The sequence below is a fragment of the Glycine max genome, chromosome 20, assembly GCF_000004515.6.
Source record: "Glycine max cultivar Williams 82 chromosome 20, Glycine_max_v4.0, whole genome shotgun sequence".
NCBI lineage: Eukaryota > Viridiplantae > Streptophyta > Magnoliopsida > Fabales > Fabaceae > Glycine > Glycine max.
The window spans coordinates 3,781,939-3,795,084 of NC_038256.2; the positions used below are offsets into that span (position 1 = coordinate 3,781,939).

The 13,146-nt window shown below is 33.5% G+C and overlaps 2 protein-coding genes across 4 annotated transcripts; both read left to right on the forward strand.

Moving 5' to 3' along the window:
* Window positions 1-4,934: 4,934 nt before the first annotated feature.
* Window positions 4,935-8,177, forward strand: CHR4 (chalcone reductase CHR4). Of its 2 annotated transcripts, NM_001367005.1 has the most exons (4): window positions 4,935-5,531; window positions 6,692-6,935; window positions 7,008-7,187; window positions 7,696-8,177. In NM_001367005.1, exons 1-4 carry the CDS (start codon window positions 5,197-5,199, stop codon window positions 7,900-7,902), a joined length of 966 nt encoding a protein of 321 aa, NP_001353934.1. In that variant the 5' UTR covers window positions 4,935-5,196; the 3' UTR covers window positions 7,903-8,177. The 2 variants fall into 2 exon arrangements, with proteins under 2 accessions (NP_001353934.1, XP_040868989.1); XM_041013055.1 differs by having other exon boundaries at window positions 4,939-5,531; window positions 6,692-7,187.
* A 2,571-nt stretch (window positions 8,178-10,748) lies between these two features.
* On the forward strand, window positions 10,749-12,861 carry LOC100792182 (uncharacterized). Of its 2 annotated transcripts, XR_420133.4 has the most exons (3): window positions 10,749-11,302; window positions 11,594-11,704; window positions 12,653-12,861. XR_420133.4 is itself a non-coding variant. In XM_003556714.5 (2 exons), exons 1-2 carry the CDS (start codon window positions 10,793-10,795, stop codon window positions 12,737-12,739), a joined length of 597 nt encoding a protein of 198 aa, XP_003556762.1. In that variant the 5' UTR covers window positions 10,749-10,792; the 3' UTR covers window positions 12,740-12,861. The 2 variants fall into 2 exon arrangements, 1 of the variants encoding a protein (XP_003556762.1); XM_003556714.5 differs by lacking the exon at window positions 11,594-11,704.
* The last annotated feature ends 285 nt before the right edge of the window (window positions 12,862-13,146 follow it).

Sequence of the window (13,146 nt, forward strand, 5' to 3'; positions counted from 1 at the left end):
TTTTATCTCTCCCTATACTGTCTTGTAAAAACCATCTTAGAAGGTTTTCCACAACCGTGAGTGTGTTTTTAATTTTTGATCTCTCCCTCTACTCTCTTGCACTCTTTGTTAACATTTCTTACCCTCTGACTCCCCCTCTACCTTGCACTCTGTTTCTTACTCTCCCTCTTACTCTCCAGCATTGAACCCATCATGCTTCCTTCTTCGTTTCCCTTTCTTGTTGCACTCTCCATTGCTTCGTGTTCCTTAAAACACGTGGTGAATGACATGCCTTTCATCGTGTGGCCTTTGTTCACGGCATAGAGGACCAATGCATTTATGCTCATGCATGATGTCATCGTGTGGCCTTTGTTTTCAAATGAATTTACAATGTTCCAATTGATTTCAAAAAGTTGTAATTGATTACAATGTTTTGGTAATCAATTACCAGTGCCTTTGAACATTGAAATTCAAATTCAAAAGTGAAGAGTCACATCCTTTCACATAAAAGCTTTGTGTAATCGATTACACTGATTTGGTAATCGATTACCAGTGATTATTTCTGAATAAATCAAAAGATGTAACTCTTCAAATGATTTTTTTACTTTTTCAAATTGGTTTTAAGTTTTCCTAAAAGTTATAACTCTTCTAAATGGTCCTCTTGGCCAGACATGAAGAGTCTATAAAAGCAAGGCTTTGATTTGCTTTTCAATACACTTTTCCAATCAATCTTATACAATCCTTTACAAGCCTTGAATCTCTTTGAACTTTTTCTTCTTCTTTGTGCCAAAAGCTTTCCAAAGTTTTCTGGTTTTTCTAAACCTTGAAAACTTGTGTTTTTCTTTCTTTTCATCTCTTCTCCTTTTGCCAAAGAAGTCAAAATGACACAGTCTGAGAATTCTTTTGATTCTTCCCTTTCCCTTATACAAAAGTGTTCAAAGGACTAACCGCCTGAGAATTTTTTTGTATCCCCATTCACAAAGTATCAAAGGTTTAACCGCCTGAGATCTTTGTCTTAACACATTGGAGGGTACATCCTTTGTGGTACAAGTAGAGAGCACATCTACTTGGGTTGTTGACTGAGAACAAGAGAGGGTACATCTCTTGTGGATCAGTTCTAGTGGAGGGTACATCCACTAGGTTCAAAGAGAACAAGGGAGGGTACATCCCTTGTGGATCTTTTCTTATAAAAGGATTTTTACAAGGTTGAAAAGAAATCTCAAGGACCGCAGGTTGCTTGGGGACTGGATGTAGGCACGGGTTGTTACCGAACTAGTATAAAAACTCTTGTGTGTTTTTCTCCTTCTTCCCTACTCTTTTACTTTCTGTTGTGCATTTTAATTTCCGCTTTTACTTTTGGTTAAGTTTCTCTTCTACTCCTTATTCTCTTAACAACATAAGTAAAAACCTTAGAAGAGTAAATTTTTAATTAGTAAAGGTTTAAGAATAATTAATTCAACCCCCCCTTCTTAATTATTCTGAGGCCACTTGATCCAACATAACTCTCTTAATAAACTTTCTCAGCCTATATATAATATCACCATTTGACAACAACATATCACACACAATAATTTTCTCACAAAACAAAACTCGATTTGTAACTCTCACACCATTTCCACTCATATCCCATAAGCACCACCATGGCTCCACCTAAAGAAATTGCGACCATCATTTATCACAATGGTCACATTGTAGACGATCCAGTTCAAGGATAGATGTACACGCCAGGACCCCAATATTTTTTTACGCCATTCGTTCTATTACGTTTACACAATTCATTCGAAAAATTAACAATCGTCTCCCTGCTCGAGCAACTAAACAAGTTGCTCAATTGTTATTTCGTGTCCCTATTTCATTTCATCTCGGTCAGACACGTTTTATTTCAGCTCAACTATTCGACAATGATGATCTTAGAGGCGCGATGGAAACAATTCTCCAAAATCCACAATTGAATTTTGTCGAATTCTATGCTGTTTACTGAGCTTATTCCTCAACCACAACCATCGTCTCCACAACCCTCATGTCCACAACTATAACTACCGTCTCTGCAACAGTTACCGTACAACAACATAGACCTCAATAATCTTGTATCTTCATGCAACAACCTTGAATCACAAGACCCCTTTGACATGTATACTTCATACACACAACTATTATCCGAAAATGATTCTTTTCTCAATGCCCAACAAACCTCTTTTGACCAACAAAACCATCCTTCATCCTCCTTTGACCAACAAAATCATCCTTCATCCCCCTTTACGCCACTTTCACAACTACCACAAATGCAAACATCAAACTGAGATGAACATCCCATTGCTAACGAAGATCCCATTATACGATTTCATGATGAAAACATGAATGATTTTAGTGAGGATGAGGATCAACAGTTCTTTGATCACATCAATCACCAAAGCGATGACCAAACTGATGACGAGGGTGTTGGGAGACCAACAACACCTCCGTCACCTCCATTACAATATCACCAACCTAGGTGTCTAGTAGACTTGAACTTTGACCACCTACCACACTACATTGATCGACAACATTTTGTTCATCAACAACACAATGTACAATTAACAATCGGTATACTCGAGGTTGTCATGACCTTCGATGAAAAAGCACAATGTATTCGAGCGATCAAAGAATACAACATCAGAAATCATTTTGATTACACAACAGTTTACTCTGACCAGAGAAGGCTAAACTTCGTATGTAAGTTACATGAAAATGGTTGTACATGGAGCTTAGGAACATGTAATTCAAAAAGGAATTACAAATGGATTATCAAGAGTATCAGAGGTCATCACACGTGTCTCGTGCCAATGCACAGACAAGATCATCGCCAACTCGACAAACACGTCATAGTACAAATTATCCAACCAATTGTCAAAACAAAACCCAACCGTCTCCATCAAGACGTTGATTGTAGAGATCAAAACGTTCATGAATTATACCCCATCCTACAAGAAGACATGGTTAACAAAGCAAAGAGTGTTGGAGATGATTCATGGAAACTGGGAAGAATCATATTCCAAACTGCCAAAACTTTTCGGAGCTTTGCAATCTTGTATTCTTGGGACTACGGTCGCTGCTTAAACAAAATACTTGTATGAGGGGGGACAAATAGTACCGGGCAAAAGATTGTTTAAACGTGTCTTTTGGTCATTTGGTTCATGCATTAATGGTTTTGCATATTGTAAACTCATAGTACAAGTAGATGGTACATGGCTTTACAGGAAGTATACTGACACATTGTTGATAGCTACCGCACAAGATAGAGCTAATCATATCTTCCCAATTGCCTACGCTATTGTAGAAGGAGAGACAACTTCATCTTGGGGTTTTTTCTAAAGAATTTGAGAAGACATGTTACTCCGCAAATTAACATTTCTCTCATTTCAGACCGACACCCCTTAATTATAAGTGCCTACAACAACCCAAGTAACTTATGGGTCCAGGACACATCCCATTTCTTTTGTCTGTGCCACATTGCACAAAACTTTGTTCGCGGTAACTCAAACTGCAAACATTTAAAGAAACCACTCATGTTGGCTGGTGAGAATCTATTTTATTTATTCCTTAAAATTTTCTTTCAATTAAATTTTATAACATAATACATTCATTGAATCCTTACAGGTTACGCATACACGGAGAAGATGCACTGGCGACATCTTAGGGATATCCGTGCGAATAAGCCAAGTGCAGCTGAATGGCTTGATCAATTATCCAAACAAAAATGGGTACAATGCTTCGATGAGGGGAAACGTTGGGGACATATGACTACCAATTTGTCGGAGTCTGTTAATTCCATGTTAAAAAACACAAGACATTTGTCGGTGTCATCGTTGGTTGAAGAGACGTATTTCAAGACCGCACAACTTTTTGCTAATAGAGGTCGACAAACTTAGGCAATGATCAACTTTGGCTCACAGTATTCTGAAGTCGTCTTCGATGCAATGAATAACAGTAAAAAAAAATCTAATATACACATTGTAAATGAATACAGACACACTCACACTTTTATTATAACAAATACTCAATCCCCACTTGAAACACCAAGACCACCTGGAAGATTTAGAGTAATGTTACGATCCCAAAAGTGTGATTGTGGTGAATATCAGGCTAAACACTTACCGTGTTCTCACGTCATGGCTGCCTGTAAATTTGTCAATGTTGATCCCATGACCTATGTGCCGATGTTATTCACTTTACAACACATTTTGCACATTTACGATAACTCCTTTGGTTTATTGCCACACAAATCAATGTTGCAAGAATATGAAGGAGATCAGTGGGGTCCTGATCCAAGGAGAAAGAGAACTGCAAAGGATCGTCCTATTTCAACTTGCATTCCTACTGAGATGGACGAAGACGACAATGAACGACTAAGTAAAAAAAATATGGACTTTGCGGATAACATGGTCATAGTAGAAACAATTGTCCAAATATATTCTCATCTTAAGTTTTTCCTTAGTCAATTATCATTGTTTAAATATTTTATGGATAATACAATGTAATATTCTTCCATAGATAAATTATTAAAAGCTTTAGTTTTATCATTTTTAATTAAATCTAATTAAATAAATAAAGTAATTATATTTAGTAAAATAATTAAATTTAAAATTTACAATTTTTACTAAAATCAATATATTATATACAAAATTCAGTTTTTAAAACAAATATTTAACCAAAAATATCTTAAATAAATTAAATAATATAACAAAAATAATTAAATTTAATAATATCATTTTTAATAAAAAAATATAAAATAATTTTTCTAAAATTAATTTATTAAATAAATAATTTTAAAATCTATTAAAAGTAATTTTATATAACATAATATTTAACTTTAATTAAATTTTAATTTATAATAAATAATAAATAAATAAAAGAAAGAAAGAAAAAGACTAAATACGGAAGTCGGGGTGACCAAAGGCAAAACAAAAAGAGGTGTACTTTGAAAAAAAAATTTCATAATATAGTTCAGGCATTATGGAGAGAGTTGTATACTCCAGGGAAACAACCTGAGAAAGTGTGCACCTCGGTCAAAAAACCTGCCGGCACTCGTATCTGTGACACCGTGTTCAATTCGGATCCAAAAATCTGATTTATCGGGTCTCTTCCCAACTCCCCCACCTCCAACCAACTTCCACCAGTAGTAAACAGAAATACAAGCATAAGCAAAAGAAGACCCGCGACACATCGCAACATCGTATCATGTCTGCAACAAACGTCCCCAAAGTGCTGTTACAACTACAACCACCCTCCAAATCGAACCCACTCTGCGTGCCGGTGATAGGACTCGGCACCGCCGCGGTCCACAACGACGGTGACACGGTGAAGGCTGCAGTCATAGAGGCTATCAAACTCGGTTACAGACACTTCGACACCGCGGCACAGTACGGATCGGAGCAGGCTCTTGGAGAAGCCATTGCCGAAGCACTTCGTGTTGGTCTCATAGCCTCAAGAGACGAGCTTTTCATCACTTCCAAGTTATGGTGTTGTGATAATCATCCCCATCTTGTTCTTCCTGCTCTACAAAATTCGCTTCGGTAAGGAATTAATGAAACCCCTATAAACCATGTATTAAGTCCATCAAGTATCACCCTTTCTCCTAAATTGTCCTTATATTAATGAAATTGTATACTTCCTCCATTCCTATAAGGTTTGAAACGTTCTTGTTTCTTTTTATAAGCCTCAATCTATAATATTTCTTGTATTAATTATTTTTATACTAGAAATACTCTTTATTAAAAGAAGAAAAAGAATGTGCTGACAAAGAAGAAAGAAAAGTATTAATGACAACAATAGTTTTGAAAAAAGTTATAAATTTAAGACAAATTTATTGTTATCAACTAAATTAACCACTTTCCTTAATCTTGATGAGTTAGGTAAATGGGTTTTACATATAGGAGAAAGAAGTAGGTAGTTTTAAATGATTGAATATCCATCAATTTACTTGCAAGTTAATATATTTTACTAACTTTAAGAGACCAAATTGAAAAAACAAGTCTATACTTGAGTGATTTTGTAGCAAGATTTCTAATATTTTAAAGACTATTTTATAAATTTCGTTAGTTTAAGGACTATTTAAGAGAGATGATGATACTTCAGGGATCAAATTGATGGTTTAATCTAATTGTGTAATTTACTAATGAAAATAATTGGTTAACACCACATTCTACTTACCTAGAGATATGGAGAGACAGAGATAAAGAGAAATGATAAATATAATAGGTAATATGACAAGATAAGGAGAAAGAGAATGGAAGGAATGATAGGTGTTAAAGAGGTATTTGGATGATTTGAAATGTTAGCAACACACACTTTGAATTGGTTCAAGTTTATTGCAATCACAAATTTCTGTGAGTATGTGTTAGAAAGAGTGTGTTAGAGAGTGTATTGGTAACACTCCTTGTGAAGTGATTAGGTGTCCATGTATCAGTGTTCATTTACTAGTCTATGACCCTGATGGGATAAGCCAGATAAAACCTAGAAGCAGTTCCTTTAAGGCAATTTTTTTTACATTCTCCAATTCCTTAAATGCTTTTGACTATATTCTCCAATTAGAATTAGAGTTGCACTTCAATAATCCTGTTATAAACATTTTCATTAAAGGTCAACATAGGTTCTCAAAGTGAAACTCTAATTCTAATCAGAGAACAATATGAAAAACTGTATTGAAGTTTTGTCAGAACCTAAATTGATGCAGGTCTCTTAAATTAGATTATTTGGACCTATATTTAATTCATTGGCCAATTACTGCAAAGCCTGGAATGTGGGAGATGCCTTATTCTGAAGAGAGCCTTGTTCCATTTGACTTAAAGAGTGTGTGGGCAGCAATGGAAGAATGTCACAAACTTGGCCTTACCAAATCAATTGGAGTTAGCAACTTCTCTTGCAAGAAACTTGAAAATCTTCTCTCTTTTGCTACAATTCCTCCTTCTGTCAATCAAGTAAGTCCATCATCTATCATCTATCCTGCACATTTTGTTTATTTCACACATCTTATTTTCCACCCCAAACAGGTGGAGATGAATATTGCCTGGCAGCAAAAGAATCTTAGAGCATACTGCAAGGCAAAGGGTATAATTGTGACTGCCTACTCTCCTTTGGGAGCCAAAGGGAGCAAATGGGATATCAATCAAATTTTGGACAATGAATTGACCAAGCAGATTGCACAGGCTCATGGCAAAACTGCAGCTCAGGTTACCATTTTTCAGATTTATTTGTGTTTTTAAAGCTCAACGACAATTACACTAGTAAAATTGAGTCACCAACAGTGAAGTTAAAAATAAATTGTTTAGCAAGCTGCACTAAAATTTGGGTAAATAGCTTAACTTAGCACTTGTTGAATAAGTGTTTATTATCATATAAGCTTTTAAGTATAATTTTGTCTGTAATCAAATAAAAAAACAAGACTTAACTGTTTTCAAATAAGTTGTAAACTGTTTTCATAAGTTATCTTGGAGAACTTATTAAAATAAGCTAAACACAATTTATGGACAGATCTTATGATATTTTCATAAGCTCTTTGGAATACTTACCCGAGTATTTATGTCATAAGAATATAAGGTAAGTCTAACATGTAAATAAGTTCTCCTAATACATCCCAAATCACGAATTCAAACCTCATAAATCATAATTGTCACTGTACTGAGTTTACTTTGGAAGCTACTTGGATGCTAATACAATCAACCCTTTCTGATGCAATAGGTATGTCTTAGATGGTTATTTGAGCAAGGTGTGACTTTCATACCAAAGAGCTACAATAAAGAGAGATTAAAGGAAAATTTAGAGATATTTGATTGGTCACTCACCAAAGATGACCATGAAAAGATTAATCAAGTCAAACAGGAGCGTATGTTCAAGTACGGAACAGCAGCATTCCCGCTTCCTGATCTATTTGATGGGGAAACTTAGTAATACATTATCAGCTTCAATATTCCATTTTCCTTGGGATTTAGGTTTCTCGTGTCTGTGACACAATAAAAGGATGAAGTGTAATCTGTCTTTAGAATACCCTTAAAGAAACTCAAAATTGAAATCACTGGTTTCACTTTTTGTGGGAAGTTTGTTTACAGCAATGTTATGCTTTTCTTCCATGTAATTTTATGTGCTACACTGTTTTATCTGTTGAAATGTAATTGTAATTCAAGCTACAGGCATCCAATAAAAACTAGACTGTTTATAGTTTATCCACTTTTACTGCATGTACTTGCAATTCAAAGAGAAATATATTGATAGAAACTGGATCAGACAGAGAAAAAAAACATAACTTCTTTATTTATTGTGTTTAACTCTACAAAAATTCTCTCAATAATCCCAATTCAATGTCACCCATGATGACTGACTCTTCTTAACTCCTCTTCTTATTTATAAACAGTTACTGGTCTACTAACATAAACCCACCCTTAAGGTGCCTAATAAGTTGCGGCCTCTTTCCCCTTCTTTTTAACATAACTCTGTATTTCTTTGGCTAACATAACTAATTACTAGCATAACTTACTGACCTATCATATATCCAATAAAAACACCAAGGTTTTCAAAATGTTCACATGAACCTAATTACAGGAAACTCACAGGATGAAAGGCAAGAACCCGTTCTGGAACAGCAATGGGATGTGCATGAGTGAGCACTATAGAAAATATCATTGAATTGTGCACAATAAGCCAAAATTTCTTTGCAGTTGCTTGCTTTGGTCTATGTACATTTATAAACTGCATAACACAGGCAGAGCAACAGTGAGTCTCACATTCTCATGAATAAAATGACATTAACATTGTCAGATTACAGAGTCAATCTAAAGAAACTGATCCTTGCCTAAAATTAAGATTATATAACTACTTACACAAGTCAACCATAGCCACAAGCATTTCCTGAATAATGACACATCTATAGGAAGTATAAATTCAAATTATTTTTTGAACAATTTCCATTTTATCTTTGATTGAACCTAACATCAATTGCTTGGTCAAATGTGTGTATCTATCTCTTGTTTCTTCACACAACTAATCCAAAGGATGCACCTCTATTACTATGTCTATTCCAACACACTGAACCATAGAGCATGGCAAGACATAATAAAGGCTATGGAAAGTTACCTTCATTCCTGTGCTGAATGTTCTCATGATCATCTAATGTCCATATTTTCTTCTTCAAAATTTTTATAGAATCTAACCTCATCATAATTATCCTTAACTTAAGCAAAATATTATAGAATCACCGACCCTGGATATCATTATGCAACTTGTTTAGGTTTCTCTTCAACTTGTTTAGGTTTCTCTTCGACTATGTGAAACGGAGTAAAGGAACTCCATAGCAGGAGGCACTAATTTCAGAAACAGCTGAAGAATAAGGATGGGAAGGATTTTAATATAATTTGGTCATAAAGGCTTTGATATGTTAAAAACTAACCCAAACCAAATGTTTAAACTTTCTATATTGGAATAGTGGGGGCTTAATATTGGTTTTATATCTAGCTTTCTACATTGGAATAGCGGTTGTTACTTGAGTATATCCAAAATCAAAATTCTCCTGGTAGAATCAAGATTCAAGAATTTCATGTTAGCCTATTCATGGGACTGCTAATAAATATTCAATTTATTGAAATTTACTTTTCCTTGTTGATTTCCCAAGGTGTCTCCACATACTTTGGGTACGAAATTAATTTATTTGGGCACTAAATAATATGGTTAGGCCCTTTCCATAAGTGATATATGTCTCCGGGGCTCAAAGTTTTTTTCCTGTAACTACTACTTTATGCTACCAAAAATACAGTAATGTTATTTATTATCTTTATGTGTCCCTATAAACTTCATTGATGATTCAACCAATGCTATAAAAAAGGCAGGTTAGTGAAGACACTTGTTGCTCCAAACAATTTTTTGTAGCTATTTAAGTTACCCTACAAATATTCATACAAGCCCATACCTTCCAACAAGAAAGAGTACTACTTTTCCTTTTGTGTAAAATAAAATAACATGAAAAAATTCTTTATCAAGTGTATTTGGACAAAGAAATTTAAAATTTTAAAGAATTTTAAATTCTGAGAATTTCAAATACTTCAATTTAAATTCTTTCATTTCTAAAATTTTGCGTTTGGATAAAATATTAGATTTCTTCATTTTTAAAGTTCCTTCATTTTATTAATGACCTCACTCACCCTTTGGATGTTGCTATTTTTAATGAATAATTTTTCCTACACAGTAATCATATTATTATTTTTATTTAATTGAAAAAGTCAAATTCTCTCTCCCAACTAGAGCATTTTCGAATTATCCATCAAATTATACCATATGAAAAAGTACATGTCCAATTGTACTGATAATGAAAGATAGTTTCAGAAGAATCCGATAAAGCCCTGGCCCACCATATCCTCTAAACATAAGGCACCAATTTATTTATTTATCCCAAACCACCCCAAATAATAGAAAAAACACAAAACCCAAGATATTTTCTACTTTCCTACATAGATATTTCTCTAGTACGATTAAGACATGCAAAACCGATTTGAATATATTTTTTCTCTTTTAAATTTAATGTTTTTTCTTTTTTAATTTTGAAAAAAAAAATCATTTTAATCCTTCAAAATATGTTTATTTTATTTTTAAAGTGTTTTTAATAACATTTTAAATAGTAAAAAAATATTATTTAAAACATTTTAAGAACAATAATAAACCAATCATATTTTGTAATAACTAAAAAAATTACAGAACAAAAGAAAAACTAAATTATAAAAACCAAAAATATGTATTTAAGCCGGCAAACCTCTAAGTAACCCCTTAGCTGCACGCAAAAACTCCGAACATAATGGAAAACAAAGAGAACATTAACGAGTGGCAACAAATCGAACAATTCCCCGAACTCTCCGAATGGAACATGGTAGTGATCAACGAAAACTACCTTGTTGGTGACCAAGCTTCTTCCACTAATAACGAACTCTCATTGTTACAAATCGTTCCAACAACGGTGACGGACCCGGAAGTCGACGGAACTTCGTCGCCGTTAACGGTGTCGAGTTCGGAGGGTGAGACGGCGCCGTTAGATTGGAGGGTGAGGGTGGTTAGCGAAGCCAAGAAGGTGTTGAAGGTGCGATTGGAGGGTGTGAGAGAGCGCGTTGTTGGGGTGGCTTCTAAGGTTGGTAATTGGGCAATGTGTGCGGGGGCGTTTTGGTCATTTACGCAGGTTGCCGGAGCTGCGGCGGCCGCGGCGGTGTTGCTGTCGCTTGTTTACGTGGGGATTCGACGGCGGCGGAGGAGGGTTGGTCGGCGGAACGTGGTGGTGGATCCTTGGGTTTATCTTCTTAAAGAGAAAGATGAGGTGAGTATATAAAGATATTTCTATTAGTTGCATACATTAAAAGAATTTTCGTTATTACATTGAATCAAATTATTAGTATGTTTGGTTGGATTGATGGAAAAAAAGGAAAGGAAGAAAAAAATTTAAAATTTGAATTGAAAAAAAAATTGACAGAAAAGAAAAAATTAAATTTTTGTATCTACAGAAATAACTTTTATTTCTATTTTCTTTTCAAACAAATAGAGGAAAATGTTTTATTAATCATATTTTTTTTCTTTATTTTCTTTCCTCTTACTTTCTCTCTTATCAAAGGAACCATACAATAGGAAACACCCACTCTAAACGGACGGTTTACAGACGACTCCTTCTCCCTCACTGAAACCCCCGTCGCTAAATTTCACAATCAGCTTCAAAAAATCCTAGGTAGGTAATAGAATGAGTTTATCTTCTTAAAGAAAAAGATTAGGTAAGTACATGCAAATAATACTATAATAGAAAGTGCATGAGAATGAGAATATTCCCACATGAAAATACTCGATTTACAACATTCTTTGCTATTTCTGCATGACTACCACTTTTGAAAGTTTTTTGTCATATGCATTATTGAAGTTTGGAAGTAAAACTAGGTTTATTATGGAGTGAGTTAGTAAAAATAGGGTGATATTTTTATTATTAAATTTAAGAGCTTAATTTCTATATAGTATAAAAAATTATACTATGCTAAATTTTAAGACATGGTTGTAAAGATACACAGTTATTTCTTAAAAAGAACAAAATTATGTATATGTATATATTATTTGTGACTCACTAAAATGAGTGATTTCTAATAAATTTTAGTCAATAATCATTAAGAATAGGAAAATAGGCTATTATAATAAATAAAATAAACATTAATTCAACCTGCCTAAATTAGATAAGGAAATAAATAAATTTAATTTAGTCCAAAAATATATTAGTTGCCTTTTAAAAATTAATAATAAGTAATATTTTTGTTAATGAATTAAAAGGTTAAGTTTTAGTAGTCTTACCCTTAAGTCAATTCTAAATAATTAAAATTTTGATAAAATTAAATGTATGTAAATTTATAGTCAACTAGCACAAGATATTGCCCTAATTTACTAAGCGTTTTTCTTTTATTTATTTTTTTGTTTAAGCGGAGTGTCCATCTTCATTGATACACTAATATCTTCATTTTTAATTTATCTTATAATGTTCTTTAATTTATATAAAATATAGTTGTTCTCGACAGTTGTACGTTAAGCCTAGTACTTTTAGTTGTACATTTAATTGCATAATCTGGTCTCATTTGAAAAATGAGGTATTTACATTGAATATCATTATCCTGAATATGCACTTTGTTAATTTGTGCAGAAGATTAGCCAACTCTTATTTCAGATTGCACAATTAAACGAAATGTTGTCATCTCGTCGCAAGGTTCTGGTGCATCAAATCAACTGATGCCAGTTTTGCAGTATTTACGTAGTATTGTAAATTGTATATGAGCTTGTAACTTTACATTTACGTATAAAGGTGAGCAGTATAAAGGTGCTCACTGCTCAATATATATCTTCATAAATAAATAGTTGTATTCTTATAAATAATTCACTGATTTGAAATGCAACATAAACATATATTTAATCATTTGTTATAAAAAATACTAACTAAGGTGAATTATATATATAAACAGTCTAGGTGGCCGACCGTCCAAGATCACAATTTTAAAGGAACATCAATTTTTTTTTTTTCTGAAGACAAAGTATCCACGTAGTCAGAAGTCATAGAATTAACCTTTAAGAGGTAAAAATTATTAAAGTGAGATCAATTTTTTTATATAGTTCAAATAAATATTAAAAAAAAGTTTTATA